We start from the raw sequence: 25,182 nt of genomic DNA on the forward strand, positions 1-25,182 counted from the left end.
GACTATTTGGACTGTTATATTTGAACCCATTTGGTTAAAAGATTTATGAGTTTTATGGTTATTTTGGTTAGATCATACATTGCGAAGTAAAATAACAAAAAATCCGAAATCCGAAATATAAGGAAAATTTAAAACGGAAAGTTTTTTGTCAAATGTCAAAATCAAAAGCTCTAACACATCTAACGAATGGAAAACAAGTGACAACTGTTATATTCCTGACTTGTTACAGGCATTGCATTTTGTCGAAAAAGGTGGATACAACCTGGTTATTTTAGCTAGCAAACCTCTTGCTTGTATGACAGCCAGACTTGGGGTCAATTACATTGGAATGTAATTAATTAAATTACACATTACATTGCAAAAATGGTCAATTACACTAATTACACATTACACAGTTTTTGAAATGTAATTAATTAAATTACAATTACTTTACTAAAGTAATTAATTAAATTACACATTACATTTCATCATAATATTTGTTAACCAATATTATACATGTATGTATAATGTATGTGTAAAATATTCATGTAATCATAGTTTAAGCGTTGCATTTTATAATCATGAGTAATTTTAATGTTTAGTCATTTAGTCTACATCTCTCCGGTCTGTACACTTTGACAGCCATTCTCAAAAGTATTTCTATAGGAGCTAATGTGGCATATATCGCTTGATTAGAACATGGATGTATTATACTTCCATAATCAGTAGATGTGTTGATAGAAGAGGAAATTATTTCCCATTAACTTGCCAATACATTAAGGGGTATTTTGACATCTCCGAAATGAAGTTATTTAAATAAAACATAGCATGAATAAAAAAAATATAAATAAATAAAAAAAATCACATAATAATTATTAAAAGGTATGCTTGTCACAACATTGAAAATAATTTTTAGTACAAACAATGTATAATGTCTATATCTAAGCAATATTTTGCTAATTAGATAAAATACAAGTAATAGTGGCATTGCTCCTGGACATTTTAATCTGATTAATTGCTGTTTGTTTTTACAGCTGTATAATCCTTTTGTGTATACTAATTTGACAAAATGATTGTGTGCAGTAAATTTGAATTCTAAATGAACTCTCATAAAGATTTTCCACACATTTTTTTGCTTTTGTTTAACATGGTGATTTATTACTTTTCAATCTATTTAGTTAAATATCTTTCTTAAAAACATATGTACTTTTTCAAATCATAAGACTATTCAGAAAAAAATTCTGTTGGTCAAATAAGTAATATAAGAACTTTAGAATAAATTACAGAGAGTATGTGATATCACTATTTGAAAAATAAATATAATTTTACAATTTATATTATTAAACATAAATCCTTATCATAAACACCATAAAAGTACATGTAATTAAAATGCAATTCAAAAGTAAATGAGCATTACATGCTTTTGTCATTGTAATGGAAAATTGTAATGCATTACACTTAATTACCATTACATTTTCAATTACCCCATTCCTGATGACAGCTGCATAGAATTTCATAATATTGAAAACATTTTGTGAACAAAACAAACAGACATAGAAAGTAAAAATGTCAACATTATGCTATTATCTTAAAATCACTTTAAAACTAATACCTATGTCACCAAAGATCAACTAAGTGGTATATAGACACTCTAAAAACCAGCACATACGAACAAAATACTACAAGAAAATGAATATAGCACAGTAAAACAATGGTGGGATGTATAAATACCGAGCCATGCTAAAATGATATTACCACAATGGACTATTATATAGTAAAGGTTCAAATGGTATTCAAGAAACTCGAATTACAAAATGTATGTGCATAGAAATCAAATCACCTCTGTCTTGGCTAACATTATCGGAATTTCACAATAAATTTTACAAAATTAATGTAGTTTATTTCAATCATATTCCTAATTCATTTGAAGGACGTGCTGCTAGGACCAAAAGATCATTCTTGAATATGTACAGTCAGATCAGTCATTTGTTTGAAATGGGTTATACGTTTGGGAATTATCTTCGAGACTATGGATGTTGGTGTGGAGTTGGCGGAAGCGGTACACCTCAAGACAACATTGATAGGTGAGCTGCTCTTATTTTACAGATGTCAGAACATCTTTAGGCGAGTAAGAGCAATCCAAAGAAGTATAATTAAATGAGCAACCTTTGCAAAGTAGGAGAAAATTAACCCTTTTTCCTTTTTGTTGTGCATAGAAAACATGAAACATATGCTTTTCTCCAAATTGAACCAATTATACGCTTTCTTTTACTTCTTTTAACTGCACTTTCTTACCGAGTACCAGAATGTCATATCACACAGAAGGTTACCTGTTTAGGTCTATTCTATGACGCTAATGTATTATGAATATATTTAGCGTACTAATTATGACTTTAGATCTACATATCAATTTTAAATTATAAGATCATTTTTGTTCCTGTTCTATAGGAGCTAATGTGGCATATATCGCTTGATTAGAACATGGATGTATTATACTTCCATAATCAGTAGATGTGTTGATAGAAGAGGAAATTATTTCCCATTAACTTGCCAATACATTAAGGGGTATTTTGACATCTCCGAAATGAAGTTATTTAAATAAAACATAGCATGAATAAAAAAAATATAAATAAATAAAAAAATCACATAATAATTATTAAAAGGTATGCTTGTCACAACATTGAAAATAATTTTTAGTACAAACAATGTATAATGTCTATATCTAAGCAATATTTTGCTAATTAGATAAAATACAAGTAATAGTGGCATTGCTCCTGGACATTTTAATCTGATTAATTGCTGTTTGTTTTTACAGCTGTATAATCCATTTGTGTATACTAATTTGACAAAATGATTGTGTGCAGTAAATTTGAATTCTAAATGAACTCTCATAAAGATTTTCCACACATTTTTTTGCTTTTGTTTAACATGGTGATTTATTACTTTTCAATCTATTTAGTTAAATATCTTTCTTAAAAACATATGTACTTTTTCAAATCATAAGACTATTCAGAAAAAAATTCTGTTGGTCAAATAAGTAATATAAGAACTTTAGAATAAATTACAGAGAGTATGTGATATCACTATTTGAAAAATAAATATAATTTTACAATTTATATTATTTAACATAAATCCTTATCATAAACACCATAAAAGTACATGTAATTAAAATGCAATTCAAAAGTAAATGAGCATTACATGCTTTTGTCATTGTAATGGAAAATTGTAATGCATTACACTTAATTACCATTACATTTTCAATTCCCCCATCCCTGATGACAGCTGCATAGAATTTCATAATATTGAAAACATTTTGTGAATAAAACAAACAGACATAGAAAGTAAAAATGTCAACATTATGCTATTATCTTAAAATCACTTTAAAACTAATACCTATGTCACCAAAGATCAACTAAGTGGTATATAGACACTTTAAAAACCAGCACATACGAAAAAAAGACTACAAGAAAATGAATATAGCACAGTAAAACAATGGTGGGATGTATAAATACCGAGCCATGCTAAAATGATATTACCACAATGGACTATTATATAGTAAAGGTTCAAATGGTATTCAAGAAACTCGAATTACAAAATGTATGTGCATAGAAATCAAATCACCTCTGTCTTGGCTAACATTATCGGAATTTCACAATAAATTTTACAAAATTAATGTAGTTTATTTCAATCATATTCCTAATTCATTTGAAGGACGTGCTGCTAGGACCAAAAGATCATTCTTGAATATGTACAGTCAGATCAGTCATTTGTTTGAAATGGGTTATACGTTTGGGAATTATCTTCGAGACTATGGATGTTGGTGTGGAGTTGGCGGAAGCGGTACACCTCAAGACAACATTGATAGGTGAGCTGCTCTTATTTTACAGATGTCAGAACATCTTTAGGCGAGTAAGAGCAATCCAAAGAAGTATAATTAAATGAGCAACCTTTGCAAAGTAGGAGAAAATTAACCCTTTTTCCTTTTTGTTGTGCATAGAAAACATGAAACATATGCTTTTCTCCAAATTGAACCAATTATACGCTTTCTTTTACTTCTTTTAACTGCACTTTCTTACCGAGTACCAGAATGTCATATCACACAGAAGGTTACCTGTTTAGGTCTATTCTATGACGCTAATGTATTATGAATATATTTAGCGTACTAATTATGACTTTAGATCTACATATCAATTTTAAATTATAAGATCATTTTTGTTCCTGTTGCACCTCACTACAATATAAGATTTTGCGGTTCAACTTTACCCAAACACTTTTGTCAGTGCCGGTACTTGATATAAGACTCGTGAGGGTAAAAAGGAAAAAAAATACATAAATGTGAATCCGTAAATAAATTCCAAATGCATCACTTCATGATGACCTCAATTATAATAAAGAGGAAAACTGTGGATTTACAGATTTTAGACTCAGAAAGCTATGAAAAAAACAATAAATGGTCTTTATGCTTATCCCTATCTTACATCGATTAGACAACTTTCAACGAAAATTTGTTGGTTTAAATGTGTTATGAAATGAATAAATAGTCTATGAGATTGCGGTTTTATGTGCTGTTTTTTAATTATGTTGCCTATTCCTATCTCCATGTATTCTTTATTTTTTAGCACCCTGATATTCTCTTACCATTTTTTGGTTCCTTTTTTCTCTATTTGTTTATTGTCCATATCTTGGACTTTTGTTAATTATCATCTATCCTGTAAATCCCAATTACATGGAGAAAAAATATCATAACATTGAACAGGCGAATGGCCTCATTCAACCCCGTAAATATTCTTTTATCAAAAAGTTTTACACAAGTTACCTTCAAAACACAAAAATAATAAAATAAATGAATACTTTATAGATGTTGTATGGTACATGATAGATGTTATGATCAGAATAGTAGGGATGGGTGTAGTGGTATTCATCTAGACGATTACAGCTACGAGTGGACCAGTGTGTCAATCAAATGTACAAGTAAGTACATGTAGTCTCAAAAACAACCTTAATTTTATATTTTTTAATATACAACGTTTAAATAACATATTGAAAACACATCGTTGTCAATAATATAAAAAAGAAGATGTGGTATGATTGCCAATGAGACAACTGTTTACAAGAGACCAAAATGACACCGACATTAACAACTATAGATCACCATACGGCCTTCAACAATGAGCAAAGCCCATACAGAATAGTCAGCTATAAACGGCCCCGATAAGTCAATGAAAAACAATTCAAACGAGAAAACAAACGAACTTATTTATATAAAAAATTGAACGAAAAACAAATATGAAACACATAAACAAACGACAACCACTGAATAAGACTTTTTACTGAAATACTACGTAAATATAAAAAATGTATGTATCTGTATCATGAATTAAATTTAAAAGATGACACTAGTTGTACAATGCATATTAATTATGCATAGAAATTATAAATGGCTATTGGCAAAATTGCTAGCATGTAGATTAGTCCTCTTGTGTTGGTTATATAGTTAAGTATGCTGTAAAATACAACTGATCCTTTATCTAAAGCACTCTAAACTTTGCAGAATAAATCATTATGAATTGCAAACATCATTTTTTGGAAGAAACTTTCATAATTACTAGTTTTATGAAGTTTTGAAAGAATTCCTGGTCACCATAGAATTGTTTAATCTTATTTTCACCGATCATGTCATCGCAACTCCTTTTACGTTGTATATCGTATTTTGTTGAAAATGAGAAGTTCAACGGTAATAGAAGTAACAGAACGAAATCATTATTCAGATGTATAGCAGTCTGTGCATAGTATGATAGGAGTGATTTTAGAGTAATGACCCCTTAAACAATTATCTCTGTCTAACGCGTATCTTGTTCTGATAACACCACAATATTGATCCTTATATTGTTGTCTCTAGCATATTTAGTAATCAATTCGGGATCCAGGGATAAGGAACAATCTTAGCGAACAGTTTAGTTTGTATTCTTACATTTTTGCACACATACACATTTTACTTGTTACATAATTGTCAACCAGCATTGGTATCAAATATTTTTTCTTTTCATTTCAAGATAGTCCCGGATCTTACGATTATAAAAAATATAACTGCGACAAGGAATTCTTGGAATATTTGAGAAGTGCAAGTTTCCCACGAACCTTTTTACTTGGACTTCTAAACTTCAACAAATGTTGATAAATATGAACAATCTGATTTATTTCACAGAATGTTTTCTCATATAATCATTGCAAATGAATGTTGTTGCTTTTTCTAGATAGTTGTCATGCTCTGCTTCAAATGTTTAAAAAAAAAGTAAACTGGAAATGCAATATGCATATGTACGGATAATTAATCATGAATTAATTGAAATCTGTCAGACGTAATTTCCATTGTTGAATTTATGGAAATTCCCATGAAGTCATTCTGTCAGTAGAAAACACAAAATATTAGCATTTGCTTTTATAAAATCGCACGGTAGTCAGCACTGTTTGTGCTGACATTAATCATCATTGATAGTGTTATATCTATAAATTACCTGTTTACAAAATTTTGAATTTTTTGAAATACTAAGGCTTTTCTACCTCAGACATAGATTACCTTACCTGTATTTGACAAAACTTTTAGGAATATTTGTCCTCAACGCTCTTAAACTTCGAACTTTATTTAGCCTTTTTAACTTTTTTGGATTCGAGCGTCACTGATGAGTCTTTTGTAGACGAAACGCGCGTCTGTCGTATATATAAAATTTAGTCCTGGTATCTATGATGAGTTTTATTATTATTTTATACAACAACCTCCATAATATTTGAACTTCAGAAGGTGTTCTTCAACTTTGTACTTGTTTGGCTTCATATCTATTTTGAGCGTCACTGGTGAGTATTATGAAGACGTCTGTTAAATTAAATTAAAATCCTGGTACCTTTGATAACTATTATTGTATATCATATTTGTGTTTCGTACATTTGATTTTTAATATGTATCAGTTTATTGGTTTATTATTTTACAGTATGGGTTTTTCAAATTGATGAAAGTTTATAGTGGTATATAGTTAAATACTTCTATGTCATTTGGTCTCTGGTGGAAAATTTTGTCTCATTGTCAATCAGACAAATTTTCTCACTAGTCTTAAATAAGATCGCTTGCTTTGAGAGTCCTATTTTTTAAGATTTTGTTACGTTTTTCATGCATTGTTCCTTTGTAAATAGAATGCACAAATAACAGTTGATGAATGGTTTGGTGTATAGACGTTTTTCACAAATACTATCATTAAAAGGGCCATCCCTCATCATTTGGCGTCCGTCCTCTGCCAACCTTTATCATTAACTTTTACAAACATCTTTTACTCTTAAACTACTGATTAATGCTTTTTCAAAACTTAGTCTGAATCTTCAGTAGGGTATTTAGTTTTAAAAATGTGTCCAATGACCCCTACTGACAAACATGATGGTTGACATTGCTACAATTCGCACATAGGGGTAGAAAATGCAAGTTTTGTCAATTATTTTGAAAACCAATGTAAGCAAACTCTAAGAATATACATACAAAAAAGAATAAACTGAATTACTGGTTCATGAGGAGTAAAACCATGATACAGAAAGTACAAGACTAGTATCATTATGTACACTGGGTGTAGAGAATGACTCTTCTTCACGATTAGATGTCCAAAATTGGAGGCAGTACACAAAAATATAATAGGAAATTATGATTGTGAATGCTAGTATAATGGGGCACAATGGGCTTCTTTTATTTTTCACGTCCCACATGCATTTATATATATCGTTTTGGTGAAAAAGAGACAAACTTTGAATAAATTATTACATTTCATTTGTTGGCAAATTCATTTCATTGATTATTTGATTGTTGGTTTCTGAAATTCCAGTGGCAAATATGTCATACACAGGGAGAAGGGTAAATATAAGTGAAACATTGTTTTCGATTGACTTTCTATTAATGTATTACTGTATGTATATCTTTATGTGATGTACACGATCTTTGAAACAAAGCATGCTTAAAGAGAATGTGTTATGCATGTTTAGGATGTTATTTTTACATGTAATGTGCCATGGTTGTATGTTTATGTCCACTGGACTACTCGATATTATTAAATGCATATGCCTAAAATAATGGAATCAACTCGATGAACATGTAATACTTTTACATCATTCGGTCTCTGATTGAGAGTCGTCTCATTTTTGTATACTATTTTTAAAATTTTTTTAAAAATCTGAATTAAAAATGATTCGCAAATCGTTCTACTACATCATCTGGTCTCTGACGGAGAGTGGTCTCATTTTGGCATACTTATATTTTATTTTATTTTCTAATTGAACAAATGTTGACAGTACATTCAAATATGAAGATTTTTGTCAAGTTTATTTGCAGATAATAAAAATGTCTAATGTTTAGACAATCACTCACACGACCCTATGGTCAGAATGAGCTCATAGATGCAGAAAGTGTTTTTCTTGTGTTCTGCCTATATATCCAATGCCTGGTTAATTTGTAAAAGTGACATTAAAGTTTGTTATTTTTTGTCAAATATGAAATCAATTTGAATAAAATGTTTTTTTTTTATTCATAATCTATATTTTTCTTTTAAGTAAATTCTGATTGATTGTGTAAGCTTTAAGATTAATAAAACATAAACTGAAAGTTTTTTAATTACTGACTTTGAAATGAAACAAGATGCTCTCAAGAGCCTGAATCGCTCACCTGTTATAATTTGCCTAAAAGCTTTCTACAATGACAATTTTGCTCTTAAATATATATTAATGAGGATCTTTAAAATTCCATTTGAATGTTCTTTGTATCTGTCATATTTTCTTCAAAAGCAAAAACATTGCTTTTTATCCCCAAATATTAAAGGTAAGCTGAAACAGAATGTTAATTACCCCGACCATACGCGTATGGCGGACCATATGAGTATATACCCATATGGTCATGAGCAGACGCGTATGGTTCAAATACTCATATGGTCGGGAACATATCTAATAATTGCAGTTTCAAGTTATTAGGTTTGAATAGTTATCAAAAGTACCAGGATTAAAATTTTATACGCCAGACGCGCGTTTCGTCTACATAAGACTCATCAGTGACGTTCAGATCAAAATAGTTAAAAAGCCAAATAAATACAAAGTTGACGAGCATTGAGGATCAAAAATTCCTAAAAGTTTTGCCAAATATGGCTAAGGTAATCTACTCCTGGGGTAAGAAAATCCACTAGTAACCCGAATTTAACTTGATCGGACAAAAACGTGTTAACGCTATTTAAATGAGATTGATCGTTATTTGATAAAGCTTGACAAAAATTAAAAATTATATTTAATTCATTTCAATTCATATCAATTCATTTTAACGCCAGTCAAATAGATTTCTCTGCAGTCGATCAATTGAAATCAATTTAGTGGTTAGTTGCGTCAAACTAATAGACCACGCCCCTGTTAAGCTATTTCAAACATGCATTAATTCGTTTTAAACATGGATGAGACCCGGGCTTTTTACAGGTAAATCACTCAAGCAAAACGACCTCGATGTATCTATCGTAAGTAACGTGTGATCCTTTGCAACTATATAGTAACGAAACTTTATGTATTCCTGTATATTAACCGTTTCTCTTTTTTTCTGTTTACTATATTGTACTCGTAAATCAAATTTAGACACGGAAAACTACACAGAAATTATTTATTGTGTACATAATTTAAATTGATGTGTCTTATATTTCCGGGAAGCAACATATAGTCATTCTCTTGCTGTATATTGATATTTGGAAAAGCTTGTAATGAAAAACAAGATATTGTTGAATAATAAAATTGACGAAGATAATGTTGACGTTGAATATGATAAACAGAAAGGCATGCTCAAAATTCTTAATGAAGTAGCAGCCCACTGAACTTTTAAAACTGTGTTAAATTGTAATACCGGTCACTTGCCAAATCGGGCGTTAATTGTGGAAGAGAAACAAATATCAAACAAAAATATTGTTCTTACGATTCTGTAAAAAGATTATTGTGCTATCATGCACCCTGACGTACTTGTAATAAATGAACATGTATTCTGTATATATGAGATAAATTTTAGTCTGCGATAAAGATGGGTAAGTTGGTTTAAGTTTAACGACCTTGACAGGCTATTTGTCGGCATACTCTTACGTTTTTTAATGTTTTAAAAGAAAACATACCTTTACGTTTTGGGCATTTAATATAAGTCTACTTACCAAATTTAAATGAACATAAACATTGTTAAAAAAAACAAAAAATGGAAAAGAAACATTCTGCATTGTTGCTTTCATATAATTTTATTTCCTATATATTTGAGCGAAAATTTCTAAGTTAAAACTGATTGTAGTATAGATAAAATATTCCATCTAGGTGCTCTCGTTACATATTAAAATGAATTTCATTGGTCGGAACGTTTGCAAACTTTCAATCCAGGTGTTCTCATCGAGGTCCGCGTTCATGTTTCAAATCAATACACAATATGAAGTCCAGTTCGGCAAAAAGAAATCAAAGTAAAACTCTACGATGTCCGATTAAACAAACAGAATTTAGAAAAATAACACTTTTACGATTCTTCCAATCACGACAAAAATATCTATCTTTTTCTCCGATGAAAATCATTACTATTTATATTAGAACAAGTCAAAAGTTGCCGGAGCTTGATTTATGATGCATACGAAACTTTAATAAATAATTATCCGGTTTGTATTTTTCAAAATAACTATTTTATCCGATAAAAATCGAAAAATAAATTATCGGTAAAAAATACCGATTTTTCTATGAGACAAAAATTATCCTTATTGGAGTCAAATTTGTAATAAAGGACAAACCATATCCTCATGTTTTTTTATGCAGCACTAGTAAGCATAGTTCGTCTGTTCTCGCTTCAAACCAAGCCATCATAAATACACCAGAGATTACTAAAATGAAAGTCTTCTCGCTCATTGAGATTTTTTTGTAGGTATTAAGCTTCAATTCGACCATTGAATTTTTCAGAATTACGAAAAATATGTTATAATCCTTGACCTTCCCGAAGCTTATACTTTGTTCAGTCGATTGTATGAAAGATTTTTTTTAAAGAAACCGGTCTTTTACTGCAAAAAATAAAGAAGATAAAAGCGATCTTTGTTTGAAGTAACGAATGTCATTCTTAAAAAAAAGAAAGTTTTTGTGTTTTAGGTCGTCCTGATGCAAACGTAAAAGTTGAAATAAAAATTGCACTCCGAGATTACACTAAAGACATTTCGCTAGCACACATGGGAATAGATTTATTAATCGTTCATTTGCAAGTCAAAAATAATAATTATGCAAAACTAATGTTAAAACTTTCCAATTTAAAATTGAGAAAAATCCGACAGGAAACCAAAGTACAAAGGTACGGCATTTATTTAAAAACAATCTCCATCAAACTTCAAAATGTGAGGTAAATCGATTAGCTTACGCTAGCCAAGCAACCAACAGACAAAATAAATCTTGCCTCCCCGATGAAGACTATCTATAGACACGGAATAAAAAATAAGGAAATAATAGCATGTTAGATTGGTTAAAAACACATTTATGCAAACATGAGTCAGCTGTTTCTTTACTGAACTGGTCAGTGGTAATACAAAACCAGGGTTTCAAAAAGATGAAGAAAAAGAAAAAGACATTTAAACATGTAAAAATTTATTTAAAAGCAAATCAGATATAGTGTTTAACTGAAATTGAAAAAAAAAAGAATCATAATAGTCTATAATATGTAAAAATTTATATCAAAAAGCTAACAGCAAAATGAAAGGAAAATATGTGTTGCTTAAGAACATTGACCTGGGCCGTAACAGCCTCATGTTTGAAATTTTAAAACAAAGTTGAAACAAAGGCTTGTCTTCATATCAAATTGTTTTCACGGCGAATGTCTTGCAAGAAGCAAACTCCCATTACTCCGGTGTCGCCCTTGCATAATTTTGCGTGATCCATGCATGTTTCTGATTTACTTGTCTTTTGTGCATTTACTTTCCTACTAAATGGCTATAGTATAAGTATTAATTTTCAATTGTAAATGTCTGGTTTCGCAATGATGCATGTCCACCAATATCCAGACATTGTGCGAAAAAATATAGTTTAGAAGATATGATTCTATGCTGAATACAGAAAACATATAGTCGTTTCTTCATGAAGAATTGAACTCTAACCTTACAGAATACCAAACTGGCTCTCCTTTTTGAGTATTTTCATCTGGTGTCTTACATTTAAGGGTTTAACTTGTATTAAGTCGTGTCAACTTACTGTCAAGACAGACGCATTTATAGAAAATAAAGGAATATGGAGTAAAAGTCCACGGGACCTTATCGAACACAAAGTCAGAGCTTAACAAAAATACAAATTATCAACGGTCAGCGTTTTATTCCTGTTCATCTTTATAGTCGCTAGAAAGTCTTCAACAATGAAAGAATCACTTGTTTACCAGAAGAACAAAACGACAATAGCAAGAAAGGATCTGAGAGTACTTAAGTTTCTGACAGCTAGTTCACACTGTTACGTTTGAAGTCTTCCTGTCCGTCATCCCGCAATCGTTATTTTTGAAGACCATAAGTGAATGAGTAATTGGATTTTCTGTCTCAGGACCTGCGCATATATAAAATACTTGCCACTGAACATTGAACCAAGTAAAATCAATACACATCGTTTCATATATAAAAATCAATCTACAGATGATAAAGCATTTCTTTGCTGGTTAGACTCCCTTTTTTGGGAGTTAAACACTGTGCGGGACAAATTTCTTCTCATGGGAAGATATATTTTCCCATGGGAATATTATATTTTTATTTTATTTTTTTCAGAATTTGTAAAAGTGCTATGAAATATCGATATGGATTGACAATCACTAGTAACCAATGACTGGAAAAATTTAAGAGGCATTTCAATAAATTAAAAGTATTTCTATCATAGTCTTTTTTTTTATCGGTGAATGATTGATAGAAATTCTACCGTTCAGCGGCTGATTTTACAATTTGAATCTTTCACCTTTGTTTTCGGTCAATATCATCGTGCATTTCATGTAATAGTGTTCGCTGAACTGTCAAGTATCAGAAACATTCCTTTTGAATTTCAGAATTTAATTTAAGAATTAAAATTATAATTCTGTTTTAATCTATAAACATGGGGAATGACGAATCGTGTTTTAGATTGTTTTCTAATTATAACCTTATAATTTCGTGAATTTACATCATAATCATTATGAATGTACTTATTCTTTTTCGTCTACGTAACTCGATATGCGTGTTTTTCGCCACTAGAAAGATGTGCACTTACATTTTTTGTTCAAATTTTCTAATCATGCTTATGCAATGTTGTAACTCGTCTACACAAAAATCTTTTATTTCAATTCATTTTTGGCAAACACCTTTTGAAGTCTTTTCTAGATCTTTTATAACCTCTCGGGTAATTATCATAGAAAATCCAGAGTTTTGCATTTACAGGGACGCGTACGGATGATCTTTGTGATATATTCACTTGTACTTTACCCGTAGGCTGTCTTCGTGTACTGTAATTTATGGTTTAAAGGAATACGAATACTTTATTTCTCATAAAACTTCAATTGCTAGTTATCAATAACATACATAAACATAACTATAAGGTAAAATTATTACATGCATGTGTAAACGATACAATTAAATAAACGTGGAGGACTGACTTTCACATTTATAACTTTTACATAGTTTTTCTAATATTACAATATTTGATGAGTTTAACTGTTGAACAGCTTTAAAGATATAAGAGTTTGACTAACAGTAGTTCCTTAAACATTTCCTTCTTTTTCTATAAATGTTTTACAATTCATAATGTAATGGTACTCGTCATCAATGTTGTTTGAGTCACAGAGACGGCATATTCTCTCTTCTCTGTGTAAATCCTGACACCTTCTAGACTCAATCGGCAACTACCACATCTATATCTGCGTAATCATGGTAATATATGAATTTAGAAAGGTAAAAAGGAAAAGTAGTTTTCAAATTGATGATTCTTTTTGAAAATACGACAACATTATGTTTTATGCGATTCTGCAATAAAAGCAAAGAATTCTTCTTGAAACTGGTTTTTAGGTTTTTGTTTAATACATTTTGACACCCATTTATCACAAACAGTGCAGTCGGACGGATAACTAATATACGTCCTTGCTGTGCATTATAATTTAAAATAGTTGTAATTTGCAATTGTTTTAAATTTGTATTTTTTCCTCACTAGATAGGTGAAAGTATGTTTAAAATTTAATATTAATTGCGAAAATGCATTACGAGCATTCATCTATACTTTTAAGTTAGAATTTAGAGTCTCAACTTTTTTCAAAATCTCTGTAATATTACCCATGCATTATTTATGTTTATGTCAAAGGCGTTTGATTGGATAATAGTTAAAGGTAGGCGTGGTTTTTGGTAACTTTCCTCCAATCAACTGGCCTATTCGACAAACCTGTGTGCGCTGATGCGTGTAAACTGGGTATTGTAACGGTACGTGTCTTACATCAGAATCTATCGTGCGTGACCAATGTTTATTGAATAATTTCTTGTCATGTGGTCAAATTATCTGAAAAAGTTACAAAGGTTACAACTTTTTGAAAGATTTTTTTCGGCAGAAACCAACAGCACTATTTGACGAAGACGAAGACGAAATAAAGGATTAAATTTTAACGTCCAGTGACATATTTTATAATGATGTCGAAACAGAACTTGAAATTGACAATAGGTTTTCATAGAACCGTCGCTTTTCCAAAGAATTCACGCTTAGTTGCTATTTCACAACTTCGGGTTCGCATTATAGTTATACATGTACAAATAACTAACAATAAACATATTCTGATGATTTCTGCAACTGTTCTAGGACCTTTTAGTTGTAATATAAATCTGTGATTTTTCTATATTCGTACTTTCGACCAGCAAAGCAAGTTCGATCTAGATATGGACATTTATGCATTAAACATTTACAATATTCAATAGTTGTACAAATTTTTTGTAGAACATGTAGAAAAATCCGTCTTTTCGGATAAAATCTGAATTTACGTACCATTGTAATATAGAGAATGGACATGGGGAATGTGTCAAAGAGATAACAACCCGACCAAAGAAAAAAACCAACATTGAGTAGAAGGTCACCAACAGGTCTTCAATGTAGCGAGAAATTCCCGCACCCAGAGGCGTCCTTCAGCTGGCCCTAAACAAATATATACGTGATAATAAACGCCATACTAATTTCCAAATTGTACACAAGAAACCAAAATTAAAATAATACAAGACTAACAAAGGCCAGAGGCTCCTGACTTGTGACTGGCGCAAAAATGCGGCGGGGTTAAACATGTTTATGAGATCTCACCCCCACCCCCCCCCCCCCCCTTATACCTCTAGCCAATGTAGAAACGTGAATGCATAACAAAACGCACATTAAGATTCAGTTCAAGAGAAGTCTGAGTCTGATGTCAGAAGATGCATAAACGGACCCTGGATTTAAATCAGATATGATCTGGCGGTTTTTGTCTTTTTTTCAAAATACATATTTTTAATTGTGACTATCTTTAGTTCCGAATCTTTCTATCATTCTATATAATTGATTTAGTTTAAATGAAAATAAGGAACTTGGAATTAAAACACTGTTGAAGAGAAACTACATATTCGGGTTAAATTCACCTCAGTTTGTTAATTCAAGTTTGACATCTAACATCTTAATCCGTAATCCACGTTTACCTGACGACCTTAAATTGTTTATTGTTTTATATCAATCGAATATCCTCACACAGGAGACTGAGACAAATATGTTATTTGTAATGGTATTTATCAAAACTAAAATGATTGAAAATATCTTTGTAGAATATGAATTTGCCTAATAAGCGTATAATTATAATACATAGATTTCAACATCTTCAATAGAGAGATTACTGATAAGATTTCCAAAATATATGTACATGTATAATGCGATAAGTGCTATATAGTATGTCAATGATATTGAATGCCGCTGAGTGTAAAATATTTGTCAGCTTAAAAAAATATTTTTGACACTGCTGGTTTTAATTTTCTGACTCAAGTATAAATTTAAGAAAAGTGTATAGTTTCTGAATATTTTTAGATTCAATATTTTATCATTATAATTATTATTTCAAAGTCTCACCACATACAAACATAAAATGAGAATCACAGAACTGAACAAAACATTTAAACATTTGTGTTGTATGCATCAATCTTTAAAAGATAAATGAGAGACGTATAAGACACAATATATAAATATAAACACATTTTTACTCATTTAAATTGAAAATTTACAGTGTCCGTATACTAAATGAAATTAAACATCTTTTTCTTTAAGAACAAGTGAAATAAAATGCCGTTTCTTTTCAATAAAATATTGTTGATGTTTTTGGCACCTATTGCAGCAACATTGTCGTTATTGAATAAATATATAAATTGTTAAATTAAAATGTTAAGCTTAATGTAGCATGATACATTTGTATGTCTATAATGGGCATTTTAAAAGCACAGGAATACGAAAAAGAAGATGTGGTGTGGTATGATTTCCAATTAGACAACAGTCCACAAGAGACCAAAATGACAGAGACATTAACAAATATAGGTCACCGTACGGCCTTCAACAATGAGCAATGCCAAATCCGCATGGTCAGCTATAAAAGGCCCCGATATGACAATGTAAAACAATTCAAACAAGAAAACTAACCGCCTTATTTATATAACAAAAAAAAATGAACGAAAAATAAATATGTAACACATAAACAAACGACAACTACTGAATTGCAGGCTCATGACTTGGGACAGGCACATACATAAATGATGTGGTGGGGTTAAACATGTTAGCGGGCTCCCTATCCTCTCCCTAGTCTCGGTCAGTAGTATAAAAGTACATGTACAACATTAAAACGAACTATAAGAATCAGTTTAAATAGGCTTAACTCATCAGATGGACAAAAACATGGAGGGGTAGAATGTAATATTTGTAACTGGTCGTTAAGCAACCATGAATTATTTAATCTATTCTTTATATTTTCATCTCTTTATTCTGTAATTAAAAGTGCTTATCCCATTATCATCTTTATTTCTGTAAACCCCATTTATTTACTTTCATAGCCTCATATATGTACATGTACATGGTATTTGTTACAGGAACAATTTTGACATAAAAAAATTACAAAGTTAGTGTCCATATTTTCAGGACATGATAAATGACTTGAATTTAGCTAGAAGGTTTTTTTTCTAAGAAAATCCAGTTTTTAACACACTTATGCTTAATACTCACACTATCAGCCCACTTGTGAACTTTTGCATTTAACCGATTTGAGCTCATGTTAGTCAATCTACACCACAAACGAATAATACTTTTCCACTGTTTATATCAAAAATAGGTGGTATTCCTAAGTCTCTCGTAACTGCAGCATTTGGTGCATATTTTCGTACTCCGAGAAATAAAATCTACAAGCCCTATAATGTATAGAGTTAATACAGGAATATGTTTTTTGACCCCATATACCTGCTCCGTATTCTATTATAGGACAAACCAATCTTTCATACAATTTTACAAATACAACGAAACAAACACCACATAAAACAATCGTTTTACAAAAATCATCAACTTCGAATTACAATGAAGTTTGACTAAAAACCCCCAAAAAAGTATCATAAAGTCAAAATAATTAACCTATAAAAAAATACACACAAAAAAGAAAGAAATACAAAGTTTTGTTTTAAATCCTACAAAAACAAACAATTATATAACATGGCAAACAAAAAGGTGGAAGCCTTGTATTTGTTATGTTTCTTTATTTCTGCATGGATCAGTGTTTTTATTACCTGGTTAATTACTGGCACGTGTCGTCGGACAAAACCTTTGATGACAGAAAAAATCAAAATTACGGCTTAACTACAATTTCTAATGACTAAAAAATCAGATACATTATCTTCATGAAAAACAGCGTCCGATGGTATCTTTTTTACATTCATAGCACCATCCCATCATAGGCTTAGTGCACTTTCTTGAGCTTAGTGCACCAAAGCGGCCTAGGTGGTGTTTAGACGCTCCCCAATATACCGTCGTATATTACAAAATTAAGAATGGAAATGGGGAATGTGTAAAAGAGACAAAAACCCGACTATAGAGCAGACAAAAGAGGACGGCCTATAAATTTACGGGTCTTCAATGTACTAGCGAGAAACTCATCGTATACATACATGCATTATTGTATGCACATGCTTGGACTTATAGATGCATATATATACGTGTACAAGTCCAAATTGTGTTATAACGTATTTCTTATAAAAATACAGGAACATTTTAATGCTAATCCAAACGCACGGGGGTCAATATCTGCAAATCTTCCGGTAATTACAAGTTGTCATTTAAAAAAAAGTGAAATTATAGTGTATTTTAACAAAGAAATAATTATGGATGAATAGATAAATTTATTTTAAAGAATTTCAATCCCTTAAAACGAGGCACCATCATATATACTTATAAAACAGCTCAAATTCTAATCACTGAAGAGACATGTATTTTCGAAATGCGCATCTGGTACAAGAAAATTCGTACCGTTAATTGTATTCTATATTAACCAGTGACACGTGTCCTAATTTTTAAGAAAAGGGATAGAAAAAGTATGAAACAAAAATAACCGGTTTTTTAAAACTATATTTTCAAAATGCACTGCATAATTTAAACCGCTTTAATGCGGGGTTCACACATTGCCGATTATTGCTCCCGTTTGAGATCAGACAGCAATACGACACGAAAAGTGAATACGGATTAGTATCCTCAATTATCTGGAATGTCCTATCATTGTCTGAACACAGTCGTGTTAGTTCGTAACAGATTCTTACGGGTCGGGAAGGGTCCGAATAGTTGCAAAGCACCCCGACAGTTAGGTGCGTCCCGTAACATTCGGGACAACTCAGCCGATTTTGTCTTGTCGGATTACAATCGTGGCTATGTCGTGACAGATTCTGCTGTATCGGATCGAATTCCGAACAATGTCTTGTGTATTCTGGACGGTGTCTTGTGGAACGGGAATGATCTGGAGTAATTTTTCATATTTGTTTTTCTGCCGATTGAGTCCAGATTGCATCCAGATCTTGTCGATTGCGAACCGTTTTTTGCCGAAACCGTTCCGAAACAGTCCCGTTATTAATACGAAATTAATCAATGATACCCACGTCAGAGTCCCGATAATTACAGAATACAATACTACTGAGACCAGACAAAGCCGTTTACACTGCGATAGAGCGGACCGTGATAGGATTACGTTCCGTCAGTACCTGATCATCCCGAATATGCCGAGAGTTTTACCTGGCGAAAAATACAAATCGGGTTAGAAGCGGATTCAGAACGGGATTGTCGGTACTAATTCGCTTAGAAACGGTTGAATATCGTCGCTTCCTGAACACTATCTGATTGTTGTCGCGATCAAAATATTTTTTTTTACAAATTTTGATTTAAGTTTGAATTTCCATCCACGATTCACAGGATCTTGATCAGACTTTTGATAAATTTTAATCGGGAATGGTCTTGTCGAGGACGGTAGTAAAAATCGTGAATGTGTGACCCCAGCTTAAGGTGTTTCATTTTATTTTATGTTTGTGCGTATACGAAAAAATGATAGCAAGTTAAACTTCAATGTTCATGACTTACAAGTATTATATTTCTTGTAAAATTGATAGATGAGCGGATTTCACAAATACCGAACATAAGAATATAGCGTGGACAAGCAACCCAACGAGAAAAATATAATTTCAGAGGCATCTACATGTACATGTATAACTAGTTTTGAGTTAGAGAAATCATTCAACATGTTCAATGCCATGCTTACGATTCATTTCAGATTTGTGCGTTTTTTTCGATTTACGAATAAGTCAATAAGATACAAAAAAGTAATTGAAGCAAAAACAAGATACATGAAATAACGAATTAACATAAGTGTACAAATACATACCTAGGTGCATTTACTAAAACAACATTTTTTTTTCTTCATATTATTGTAATTTTATGTTTATGTACATGATGTACCCGATATGGAGCTCTTCTGAAATTAAAAATCACTTGAATGGGTATTTCTGGTGTATATACATGTATAACACGTGATATCTACATGTACAATATACGGAAATGACACGGCTGGGTATTGTAAAGTTACTGAAGGTAGATTACTGGCAGGTGTATATCCCCGGGCGAAAAAAATACTGATTTGTGAAAACGGTTAGGTGTAATTTGTCATATTGTAAACTTTTGAATAGCGCTCATCTCTTCTGTTTTATAATATTAATTGCGCCAATAAATGGAACTTGACACATTCCCCATTTCCATTCTCAATTTTATAAATTGTGTCATATTTACCTCGAAACTATTGCCCAAACTATTAACATATTTACACGTACATGTAACATTATAATACTTACTTCAACTGTTAAATAACTTTATAATTACTAAAATTCGAAATTATGTACTTCTCCTTCCGTATGCCATGTTTTTTGTGTCAATTCTATCTTTCCACCAGGTCCCTAGTGCACTTTTTTGTCAGTCTAAGTGCACTAAGGAGGCCCTTTCAGTTTGCGAATTCTGAACCTACATGTAAATACCGAAAAGGACCTCCTCAGTGCTCTAAGAAGAAACATTTGAAAACAAGTCTATAATATTTGCACAATTAAATGAGTGTTTTATTGGCGCAAATGAATGTTGCAGTTTTTATGATAAAGTGATAAAAAAAAAAGAATTCGCGTAATTAACTTGTGGCGCAAATTTATTCTTTTTTAGCCAAACTGGATATCGGCCTTCAAAACATTGTGTATACACAAACAAAGCAATATTTATCTTTTACGCTGTCTAGCCGGAGAATAAATTTTTTTGCAATTTGTGTAGGATTTTAATTTTAGAATAAGAAGATCGTTAGAAACCTTAAGTGAATCGGAAAATGAGCTATGCACGATGAAAGGGAAAAGGTTGGTGCGTCGATAAAAATTTCATGGATGCACTTGATAATTGTAAAATTTCAAGTCTTTAAATAACATCCATTTGTAGAACTGATTATTTCGATCCTTCAAATATATGTAGAATAATAATAAAAAAATATATTATTAAGTCTCTTTCATATAAATACTGTAGATTTGTATTTGATCATCGATTGCAAACATAACGTTCAGTGAGAAATATTTCATGTATTCGTACAGAGAACAAATCAACTTCTTTCAGAATACAATTGATTGGTTATTGAAGTAAATGATTTGCGACAGAATAAGTGAAACTTGGCCAGCAGCTTACCTCTCAAATAAAGAAATATAAAAAAGGTAGAGTTAATTCTGTATTTCACTCATACTGCACTCAAGCACTTTTTACAGTCAATACCGAAAATATGAAATACATCGATTTAAATTATGTACACAATAAATAATTTCTGTGTAGTTTTCCGTGTCTACATTTACATACGAGTACAATATAGTAAACTGTATAATTTGTGTATGTATTTGATCCTATGAGCTGTGTATTTTCTTACGGAATAAAGAATTATTATAGTAAAACAGAAAAAAGAGAAACGGTAAATATACAGGAATACATAAAGTTTTGTAAATAGTTGCAAAGGACCACACGTAACTTACATGCCACGAGTTTTCATAGAACTTGGCAATTTTTGAAACGCATGTATATATGCGATAAAGATCTAGTGCATTTGAGCAAATCAAAATCATGTTATATATCTAACTATTTTATTTTCAACAGATTCACAAGTTTTGCATTTTTAAACCGCGTGTGCATATATATTTTAATGTTTTTATTTTAATTCCTTATATATGAACATGTCACGTGTATTATTCGGGCGCCCTATTATTCATTCGCTTGATTAAATTGTGAAACATGCGACTTTACTAAGACTGTACGCATTTAAAGTTTGAAACAAAAAACTGCAATAGGCGCAAATTGATTCTGCCCAAACGATAGAGACATCGAGGTCGTTTTGCTTGAGTGATTTACCTGTAAAAAGCCCGGGTCTCATCCATGTTTAAAACGAATTAATGCATGTTTTAAATAGCTTAACAGGGGCGTGGCCTATTAGTTTGACGCAACTAACCACTAACTTGATTTCAATTGATCGACTGCAGAGAAATCTATTTGACTGGCGTTAAAATGAATTGATATGAATTGAAATGAATTAAATATAATTTTTAATTTTTGTCAATCTTTATCAAATAACGATCAATCTCATTTAAATAGCGTTAACACGTTTTTGTCCGATCAAGTTAAATTCGGGTTACTAGTGATCCTTATTTTATTTTCGAAAACAGTTATTTATCTGCATTGAAGACAGACAAAGAAAATTATTACACTAACTGTTTCTATCCTGAAGTCAATAAACTTTGAAAAAACTCCTTTTTGCTATCCTGGATTGTAAGTTGTTGCTTTAAGAGTGAGTCTTGCTTATTCCCACCACTAATTTCCATACCGTCTACCAAAATGGTATGTGATTTGGGACTCTTGAATCTAGTAATTAAGATAGACGCTGATTTCATGTCATTATCGTGTCTAATTTGTTTCTGTAACGCTGTAGAAAATTTGTCTACATCAAGAAAATCATCAGAACGAACTCCTGTGTCATAGTTAATGTGTAATGTTTGGTTTAGTTCGACTGTCCTGTATTACAGAAAGGTTACATTTTTTGTAGATTATACGGTTTGTTAGCATCATGCACATTCTCAGGTATTAGGGTAACGACGGATTTCTGAGGGTCAATCACGCATTCGGATAAGAGTTACAAGCAGACACCATAATATGAGTGTTAACATTTTTTGTAGCAGAAGAAGTATTGTTAATGTTTTTACGGTTATGTGTCTCTGTTGAAGCAGTTTGCGTATCAGATGGAAAACTATCCACTTCATTTTAAGTATCTATTCGAGCATCACTGTTTTTGTTACCAATGTTTTCTGTATACAGAGTTTTAACAATATTTACAGTGAGATTTGTAGGCAGTGTGAAACCAATTTTAGACAATTCATCCAACGTTTCATTTTTTTCTTCACAGAACTAGTTTTCGTCGCGACACCTTCAGTACTATATGGCTTGACACGGAATATCTGTTTCGTGGTTTAGTTTCAGTTTTTGACTTTGAGGCATAACGTATATCTTTGTTAACAGTGTTTTGAGAATAAGTGTAAAGGACTGTTTCAACAATGGGCAATTACTAAGACTTTGAATTGATTCATAGTGTGTCTCATGTGACACATTAATTATAAAACTGGATGCACGCAACTTTATATTAATCATATGTGTATGACCTCTTACACGATATGTAATGTCAAATAACGGCTTATGCAAAAACGGGTTAAGAAAAGTCAACAACACCATTTAGCTGATAGGAATAATGAAATCGTCTATAAATCATGATTATTCAATACTGCAATCTACCATATGGAAAGACATTCAATTGTTCTCTGAACAATAGGTTTCTAATTATATATCTAACAATGGTTTTTAGGTTGAAAAATAATTAACAAAAGATTTTAAATATTTGTAAAAGTTATGTAGGTCAACTTAACACATACCTGTTCAAGTGTCAAACACAATGGTAGTGGAATGGTTTTTTTTTTTATCTATTGTTATCTAAAACTTATTTTCCGTCAAATACAAAAGAGGTATATAATAAACAATACTTACATGATAATACTTCCTAATTCTTCCTTGTTTTGTGTGAATTTTTATCGACATATTCAAACACTGTTTTATTTACCATACACAGACAGAATCAGAAAATATATAAAATCAGATGTGTGAGGCTTTAACTAACAATAGTTTGCTTTATTTGAAAAGCCCTATATTAGTTTTGTTCTAATCATTTTTTTTTTAATGATGAATGTTATAGATTAAAATAAAGAAGATATTGTATAATTGTATATAAAACAACTATACACCAGAGTTTGCATGAAATAAATTAATGCAATTGTACGATTACAATTAAAATCATCAGTATATCATGTAAACATATATTTGAACTGATTTTTAATGAAAAACGGAAGATATTTAAAACAATAACTTAGGATATTGTGTTCATAGTCTTACACAAATTTCTTCTATTTAATCCAAATACGCACATGCGCAAAGTCGACAGTCAATATTTAAAAACATATTCTCAATTGAATTTCGTACAGGTGCTGGTAATAACTGATCGATATGACAACAATTTGGAGTACAGTGAAACGTTAACTTGCATAAAAGGTAAGAACAAAACAAGTGCAATTGACTTAAAATAACCATCGCGTATATAACAATGTTTATATTGAATTGTGTGTATTATGTTTGACCTGGTATCAAACTGACCAATTTAACCTTCACTATCAAAATATATATATAAACAACTTCATCAATTTTTCGGTTTTCCTTAAGTGTACGCAAATGAGTGTATTATGACTCCGCCGAATGAAGGACGCTCTATAACGATCAGTTTGTTCATCTATCATCTTTCCGTTCGTCTGTCCGTCCGTTACAAATTGTGTCCGCTCTATATTTAGAAAACCGTTATGATTTCAAAGTTTATATTTTATCATTTTGGTCTCGTGTGGAGAGTTGGCAATCATACCATAACTTCTTTTTTATAAGCATACTGATTAACTCTCCAGTTCATACTAACAAAAAGCAGAAAATGTCAAGATTTTATGACTTTATTGAACCAGCAGGTTAACGAATCTGTGTGTATCTGGTGTTCGATTAATGCAAATATAAACAAAAACCATTCGATTCAACAAATGTTCAATAACACAGATAATGTTAATGCACTTTTTGCAAAAAGAACGAAAGTAAAGTTTATTTTGTTCTACTCAAATACTTGAAAACGATAGTTCAATTAAATTAAAAGCAAATTAAAGGAAATATCTGAAAACATTTCCGCTTTTAATAAATATTTAATTTTCGTATATATATTACTGATACCTAGTTTCAATATAGGAAATACATACTATTGTATTTTAAATGTACCATGCAATCACCCATTGTATATAGTAAGACTATTTCGGACTAATATATTAATTCAGTTCTGTTGTTTACGTAAATATAGACCGGTTGATGATTTTAACTCGCAATAGTACCTCGCTTATTGTCAAGTCTGTCAAATTTAAGTTACTGATTTTATTAGATAGTCTTTTTTTTCGCAAGGGAAATTGTCCGTTGATACGAAGTTGTTATCATTTTACTATTCTTATATGTGATTGCCACAAGGGTAAATTTTCC

At 31.1% G+C, this 25,182-nt stretch overlaps 1 protein-coding gene across 1 annotated transcript in view; it reads left to right on the plus strand.

Moving 5' to 3' along the window:
- The first annotated feature begins 3,656 nt into the window (after positions 1-3,656).
- Positions 3,657-25,182, plus strand: part of LOC139526909 (acidic phospholipase A2 2-like) — a 50,036-nt gene continuing 28,510 nt past the window's right edge. The window contains exons 1-2 of the mRNA XM_071322061.1: positions 3,657-3,844; positions 4,838-4,950. Of these exons, the coding sequence (XP_071178162.1) occupies positions 3,726-3,844; positions 4,838-4,950 (232 nt within the window). The 5' untranslated portion in view covers positions 3,657-3,725. The remainder of the gene's footprint in view (positions 3,845-4,837; positions 4,951-25,182) is intronic.

Source organism: Mytilus edulis, chromosome 6, assembly GCF_963676685.1.
Source record: "Mytilus edulis chromosome 6, xbMytEdul2.2, whole genome shotgun sequence".
Classification (NCBI taxonomy): domain Eukaryota; kingdom Metazoa; phylum Mollusca; class Bivalvia; order Mytilida; family Mytilidae; genus Mytilus; species Mytilus edulis.